At 53.7% G+C, this 7,955-nt stretch overlaps 1 protein-coding gene across 1 annotated transcript in view; it reads right to left on the bottom strand.

Moving 5' to 3' along the window:
- Nucleotides 1–3,353: 3,353 nt before the first annotated feature.
- Lrrn2 (leucine rich repeat neuronal 2) overlaps nucleotides 3,354–7,955 on the bottom strand; it is a 59,549-nt gene continuing 54,947 nt past the window's right edge. The window contains exon 2 of the mRNA XM_021197874.1: nucleotides 3,354–6,348. Coding sequence (XP_021053533.1) covers nucleotides 3,950–6,142 — 2,193 coding nt within the window. The 5' untranslated portion in view covers nucleotides 6,143–6,348 and the 3' untranslated portion in view covers nucleotides 3,354–3,949. The remainder of the gene's footprint in view (nucleotides 6,349–7,955) is intronic.

The raw sequence follows: 7,955 nt of genomic DNA, 5'->3' as shown, positions 1-7,955 counted from the left end.
AGAAGTACATGGATTTGAATGCAGTAGAGCAGACTCAGCCAGCATTTAAATCTGCCCCAGACACTTAGAAGCTATGTGACCGTGGAGATCTCATTTAACACTTCCTCAGCTCTCAGGTCTAAATCTGTAAAACGAGGGTGATAGAATCTACTTCATGGGACAGTGGAGAATAAAATGACCCTGTACATGGGACCTCCTGCTACTGGGACTAGCACTCAGAAAGTGCTCTATACCAGCCATTGCTGCCTTCCTACAAACACATGCAATACTCTTCAACAAAGAGAGGCTGCAAAAGAATAGCTCAAATGAGTGAGGGCCATGCAAGGTAGACTGAGGCAGGTGGACTGACCCTTGTGACTCCCCTGAGGAGCACCCACTGGTAAAGTCACCAGGGAGGAAGGCAGGTATCGCACTAGACCAGACACTGCATTGGTAGCGTTTGGTGGGAGAGCAGGTGTGACTTGCTCATGGTGGTGCCAACTCCCTGGTGATAACACTTTCACAGAGGACACAAGTGATGTAGAATTGAGGGCTGGTAAAGATCGTTCCCACCACCTTAGATGAACTTCTACCTGTTTTATGAGATCGGCAAAGCGCAGCCTACACATGCCATGTGAAGGCGTGGTTAACAAGAACTATTTTGGAGAGTTGTGGAGACATGGACTGGAGTCAGAAGACAGTAAAAGACCACTCGGGTTTCATCTCCAAATACAGGGAAAGGGTACATTTAGAAAACACAGTTTAATGTCTAGCCCTTGCCAAGTCCCAGAAGGATGACTAAGCAGGTCATTATTGGGTTCCCCACTTCCGACACGTAACCCTTGCTGTCAGTCTGGAAATCCAAGGTGTCTTCTGACGTCAAATCATGCCATGTCTGCACACCACTCTCCAATGGCTCCCATCTCACAGGAAAGGGATATCATGTTTTTATGGTGGCCTACGAGGCCCAACTGTACTGCAGCTGCTCAGACCTCAGGCTGCAGGGTTACCCTCCCCCTCCATCTTCTGCTCCACCTTGCTCTTCATTCTTGATGTTCTATTGACCTGAAACACTCGCCCAAAGGAAAGGGAGTAGCTCCCCCTCCCAAATCTTTGCTCAAATGTCACAACCTTCTAACTACTCGAAAGCCCTCAGTTTCTACTCATTCCTGACATGTTTTTCCCCAGTGTCCTCATTTTGATCATATTGATCATTTTTTATTTCATTGTCTGTGTCTCCAGTTCTGAGGACAGTACCCAGAGTCATTGTTGTCTGGGAGGGAGTAGATGGAGAGAGCTTATTGGCCTGTACTGGCCAACCATGCCAATGTGTTCAGAGCTGAGAGAGTCTCTCAAACATGGAACTTTTGGTGCAAAGACCAGCAAAGTGCCAAGAGCCCTCTGTGCTAGACCTACAATCTCATGTGCTGCTATTCAATGACCGGACTGAGTGGGAGGGACGCCACAAACTCATTTAATCCTGCTTTGGCATGGCCCCTGACCATGTCCGCACGGATAGGCCTACAAGTGGCATGTACACATGTGGGCTTCAAGACATGTTTGCTTAATGGACCAGTGAAGGAGGTGGGGAGGCTGTAGCATCATAAAGAAGGCAAAGGAAGGTCTCACTGCCTGTCTTCTGGTGGAAACACACCTGCCCCTGACTCATGTCTAGCTTGGTACCATCTTAGGCAGAGGCAGCTCATTCCCATCTTGGTGACACAGTGACCCACATGCTTTCTCTCCATGCTCCTAACTAGATGCCCCCGGAGAATGGGATTTCTCTTTCCAAGAAATCAGTCCCTAGTTACCTTTTGCTCTTCACCTCACCCTGCTTAGTTCTTTGGAGGCAGCCAACCAGTAAATCATCAGAAGGGCGGGGCTTTGTTTCTAAGGACCTGTGAAGCTGGGTATCGACAGTGCTGGCTTCAGGATCTCTGTGGCTGGGTAAATGTCTCCCCCGGGGATGACAAGTTCCCCTGCTCTTAACTGAGACAGGGGGCTCATCTCTCTCTTCACTATTTAACCCATGACACCCCCTTCTACATCATTCAACCTGGGACACCATCTAACGTGATGTTTTCATCTACAGATCTAAATTTAGTCCCGTGGGGGTCAGGTTTTAGGGTCTTCCCACCCAGTCTAGGGCTTCCAGTTTGAGAACGGCCTGACTATATAGGCTCTGCCTCCAAAACCAAGCATAAAACAGAGGGTGGAGGATGGCAGAGGCATGGAATAGGTATGAAAAGCTCCAGTCATCCCAGACTGGGATCCAGTGATTCCCAGTGTAGTGGCCAGACTGGCAGTCAACTGCTTTAGAACAGCACATGGGAAACACAAGGGTGGAGGCAGCCATCTGTATATAACCTGGTCTGCAGGGAAGCCTGCGGACTGGTGTAAGAGTTCCTACCATGGGGATGGTAGTTTCTGGGCGCCCTGCTATGGGGGGATGCTGTTCTCTGATTTGGGGGAATCATCTCAGTTTATATTCCTGAGACTCAGTGTGTAGATCCTGGTCTGGTGCCCACCTGTGTCTATGTTTTCGGTCTTTGTGATGGCTTGGGTGTGTTAACCATGTCTACCACAGTTCTGTAACACAGGGTGACTCTCACACCCTGTGAGATTTGATGAATCTCAGGAAACTCCGTCCCAGAGGCCTCTGGCATCACCCGTTGCTTGGCCCCCCCAGCAATCCCTTTAGCCTTGTCCCTGTTGGGTTTCCAACAGATGTTCCTTCTCACTCTTGGTTAGCAGAGTTAATCAGTTAAGAACAAACTACCAAAGCAAACCAGGCTCACTGTGAACCACAGCAGAAAGGAATGCAGAGAGAAACAGTGATTTCCTCAAGCATCACCGTCCCCTCCTCAGAGCCTTAATCGCCCATGCTCGATCCTGCCTGCGAGCCAGAGTTCTTGCCACCTTCGGATTTGCGATTAGCGGTTCTCTGCCCGATTCTACCCCTTGGGTTTGTTTAATTAGAAACAGGCTGGGAAGTGCATCCTATGCCATGTTAACTGCCTATCAGGGGAGAAAGAGGGACCAGGCTTGGGGATGGAAATTTCCACTCTCTCCCCACGCCTGCCTTTGTCTCCAGTTTTCTCTCCCACTCTGCTTCTCCTTGCCCCTCTTCCCGCCTGGCGGTTTCTCTTCTCCCAGCTCTTGTGCTCCCTGTTTGGGGAAACTTTGGATCTGGAGCAGACCTAGGGGCCGGAAATCAACATGAAAAGGGAAAACCGCAGGTCTCTCTCTTCTCCAAGCTCTTATGGTGTCCAACATCCCCCCCACCCCCTCCCAAAGTCACCTTCAGTGCCTGAAGAGACCCAAGGGATTTTCTTATACCCAGCACTCTAAGGATCATCTTCTCCCCGTCGTTAATTGGCATTGTTTATTTTTATTTTTTACAAAACAGGAGAAAAGAGTGAATTGGGTTGGGGACAGGTGACACATTTCTCCACAAAGATACAAAATTGCCTATAGAAAGTCAACTTCAGAGCCCAGGCTATGAGATGAGGCATCCCTGGATACCTCTCTCCCCAAATATCCTTCAGCTCCAGCTGGGGACACTCCCACTTTGGGGGCAAGGCTCCCAAGACAAGTAGGAGAAGCCTCTTTCAGCCCTTGCCCAGGAGGGGGACGAGCAAGCAACTGAGACTGTACAAAGAAAGAGAAGAGGAGGGGGCACTTCCTGTGGGCCAAGGGCCTAGGGACACAGGCAGGGGACAGCCAAGCTGAGGCCCAGAAGCCTCTGGGGCGGTAGGAGGCTCTAGGCAGAGTCCTTCCTGTTCCTTGGACATACTCCTCAGAATCACAGCTGAGGACCCCAGAAAGCAACAGCAACCATTTGGGGGCTGTGAGAACATCCCCAGGAGCTGCCGAACCCCATCTTTCTTGGTTAAGCTGCCAGGCCTCAAGCACGTGGATCAATCAACGCCACGTTCCTGGCAGGCATCTGGCCCAGATCACGTCCCGTTTAGTGTAGAGTTGTCCTAGTTATTTCTCTACTGCTGAGACCTGGCGGAACTTCGGCAATGTTGAGACAATGGTGGTGGCACCCTCTTCCCATCTGACATCTGGGCTGCTTCCTCCCTGGATTCCAGGGCAGGACAAGGGGTGCAGACACTACCCGGACAGAGGGGGCGCTCCAGCCCCAGAAAGCCCAGACCGGAAGAAGAGGCTTCTCACCCACCACCCCCTGCTTGGACTGGCCTCTGCCAAGGTGGGCTGCAAGCCCAGCTGCCAGCAGGAGGACCGCAAGAGCCAGGATGGCTATGAGCCCGGGCCGGTCCCCCAGGGCTCTGTGGCAAGGAGAGGCCTCTTTAGTCCTGGCCCAAACACAAGCCAACTGGGTGCGGGCATCAGCAAAGGCCACTTTCAGGCAGGCCCAGTACTCTGTGGCCGGAAGGAGGCGGGTAATGTTGTAGCGGTGGGTGCCCCGCGGCAGTCGGGCCAAAGCAGGAGCTTCATGGTCCCGGAGGGAGGAGGCGCTAGACCAGGTGAGGTTGGTGGAGACTATATTGGGTGGGGGTGCCCAAAACAGCAGGATGTGATATGGGTGTGTCTCCTGCACGTGGAGCTCCAGTCCTGGTCCTTTGTCCCTGCCTGGCTGGAAGGGAGCGTGGCCAACCACAACACTCACTGTCTTAGTGTCAGCCCCTACCAGGTTCTGGGCCACACAGGTATAAAGGCCCGCCTCTTCCGCTGTCACCCTCCGCAACTCTAGGGTCCCCTCAGGGAACACCCGGTACCTCCTGCCTGAGCGAGCAGGTGTCAGTCGAACTCCAGCTGGGGTGACCCAGTAGATCTCAGGTTCTGGTTCAGCCAGTGCCCGACAGTGAAGTACCGTGCTCTCTCCCCTAGCTACCTGCAGGCTGGAGGGGAAGCTTCGGGGAGAGATGAGAGGCAGGCAGTGGTCTGTCATCTCCCGGAAGGGCACCTCCCGGACTGGGCGGCGCTGGAGGTCTGGAGGCTCAGCACACAGGGTGGACTGTGGTTCGATGAAACGGACGTGGGTGCCTGTGGCGTTGGCCCAGCGGATGACACAGTCGCAGCGGATGGGGTTGCCGTGGAGCCCCACCTCCTGTAGGTTGGGCAGAGACTCCACTGTCTGCTGGTGCAAGGCACTGAGAGCATTGTTGTTGAGCATGAGAGTCTCCATCTGGGGCAGGTGGTGAAAGGCGCGAGGATGGATGAAAGAAAGCCGTGGGTTGTTGGTGATGTCCAGCTTGGTCAGCTCAGGGAGATTTACCAGAGCGAACTTGTCGATGGAGACCAGCTCCTCCATGTTGTTCAGTCCTAGTTCCTTGAGGTGCAGCATGTTGGCAAAGTCCCCCGGGCCTACCCGCTGCAGTGGGTTTTTGTTCAGGTCTAGGAACTTGAGCCCAGGCACCTGCTCCAATGCCCGCTTGGGCACCTGGGCCAGCTGATTGTCGTAGAAAGAGAGGCTCTCCAGACTTTGCAGTCCCTCCAGAGCGTAGTCTGAGATCTCCCTCAAGCTCATGCCTGCCAGCACCAGGCTGCGCAGGTTGGCCAGGGGCCGGAAGTTCATGTCCAAGATGGCATCCACCTTGTTGCCACCAATCATGAGGATTTCCAAGTTGGGCAGCATCTCGAACCAGCGACTGTCGATGGTCCTAAGCAGGTTGGAATTGAGGTGCAGTCTCAGCAGGTTGCCGAGCCCTGCAAAGGCCCCTGGAGAGATGCGGCACAGCTGGTTATGGTTGAGATAGAGCTCCTGCAGGCTGCTCAGCCCAGCGAAGCTGTGATCCTCCAGCCGGCTCAGCCGGTTCTCTTCTAGATGTAGGCTCAGCAGCTGAGGCAGGGCTTGGAAATCGCAGTCTCGGGCATCTGAGAAGCTGTTCTGGGACAGGTCCAGCTCTGTGAGGTTGGCCAAGTAGGCAAGCTCGGTCTGGTCTATCCGGCTGATGCTGTTACTCTGCAGGAGCAGGGTCTGTGTCCCCGCAGGGAGCCTAGGGGGCACTGCTGTCAGGAAGAGGTCATTGCAATCGACAGTGGTGGCTTCACGGTAGGACGAGCGGGGTGTGTACCAGGGCCGGATCTGGCAGGCACACTGAGGAGGGCAGGGCACACGCCAGGGTACCACCGGCGCTGCAGCGGTGGTACCAACCACCCAAGATAGCAAGAGGGCAGCCACGAGGAGCCTCATGGTGGAGCTGGAAGGCAGGGGAAAGTCCTGCCCTTCACGACTTGCAGGCGGAGGTTCAGCAGCCCTGCCAAGGTCTGGGGAACCACCCTCTCAGGGCAGTCATTCTACACAGCGTGGGTGGACATCACTTTGTGCCGTCCTGGGTTTGGGTCCTCATCTTTGTGCACCGGACTGGGACTGCCCACTCATTTTGTCATCAGGCGGCCCTGGAAAGGAGACAACAGAGTTACGGATACAGTACACAGGGATGAGGGGTGTAATCGGTCCCTCTAGCCTCCCCTGGTGGGCTCCAGAAACCAGAGGAGTAGCCCAGGAGTTGGATGGGAACCAGGCCTCCCAGACCCTATCCTGCAGTCCTCAAGGTTTCAGAGTCCTCTCCTACCACCCTCTCAGGGAGGGAGCGACTCTGAGTCTTTGAGGAAAGTCTTGGGAATAACTTGTGTGTGCGTGTGTGTGCGTGTGTGTGTGTGTGTGTGTGTGTGTGTGTGTGGGTTTGTGGTGGGAGGGTGGTATGGTGGTGATGGGTGGCAGTGAGGGTCATAGTAGGTTATGTGTGAGTGTTTGGGAGGGAAGAAAAAGGGATGGGCTGAAATGGTCAACAATGAAACCCAGATAAATGTGGAATAGATTTTTTGACCTTTCCTACTCTCCCTCCTTCCCTCCTTGGCTCACTGGTTAAGTGAGATAAATGATCGTTTCTAGACACTTCTTTGATGATGCAGGAAAAAGGAGGTTCATGGAAACAGTCCCAGCTCTAAAATATGGGATGGGCTTCCTGGAACTCTGGAACCGAGCAGTGGGTCTTATCCCACATTCACGTGGGTTGGGGTGATCCTACCCGGGTCTGCCTAGGCTCTTTGGGTGAGCTTTGGAATATGGCCGCTTATGAAGGCATAGACCTTCCCTTCTCAACAGCCTGTTAGAGTTGTCCAGCAGATGTTCAGGGACCGGAGTCTAATTGCCTCAACCCTGTAGGTGCGGTCTTCTGTAATCTGGCCTGGCCCTTTCCGGTTTCTCTCCCACTCAGGTTGTCCACACCCACTTCTGTCTCATTTCTCTCAGACAACTTTGACTTGTTCTTCAAGGCTGAAGTTCAGCCACTTCTTACAGAATTTCTTTTGGGCTGTAGGACTTCTGGGGACAACAGACTGGTAGCCAACAGGGGCTGGCACTGTCCCGCTGCAGCGGTGTGCTTGCTGAGGTCCCAGCCCTGACCAAGCCATCCAGAAAGCTTCCCCTGGCTAGAGCCCAGGCCTCTCAACACACCTGTAACACAGGGTATGGCTGGTGCTTACTGTAGGGTTCAAGTTCGGTGTCCTTAGGGCCCCTTCCCCAGAAAGGTCTCTTTTACCCAGGACCCAACCCAGGATGTCCTCTTTCCTGGGTGTAGAGAATCAACCTGTCTTCTCTCTCAGACCAAGCAGTACTACCGTGACGGTACATCAAACCTCGGCTTAGAACAGAACACTTTCACAACACTGGGCCAGATTCCGAGTTCTGCTCTTTGGCCCGGTCTGCCTCCTAAGTAGAGGTCTGATCTGGCAGATCTTCAGTGGCCGGTGTACAGAAAGTGCTTACTAAGACGCTGACCAGCTTCTTCCGTACATAACTGTACTAACGGGCCTGTGAGTGAAGCACTCACACCTCCAGCTTGTATAGGTCCAGAAGAACTCAAAAGAACTAGGCATCACTCTCCATGCTGGGAAGCAGCCCTGCCTTGGAGGAATGCTGCTTAGACGTCGCTGATCCCACCCCTGGTTTGGCCCGGCCTGCTTTAGCCTAGAGCTACGGTGCTCTGGCTGCCCAGAAACAG

Source organism: Mus pahari, chromosome 5 (assembly GCF_900095145.1).
Source record: "Mus pahari chromosome 5, PAHARI_EIJ_v1.1, whole genome shotgun sequence".
NCBI classification, from domain to species: Eukaryota; Metazoa; Chordata; class Mammalia; order Rodentia; family Muridae; genus Mus; species Mus pahari.
Note: the sequence above shows the minus strand (reverse complement) of the source record. Positions and strands in the feature narration are given on the sequence as shown.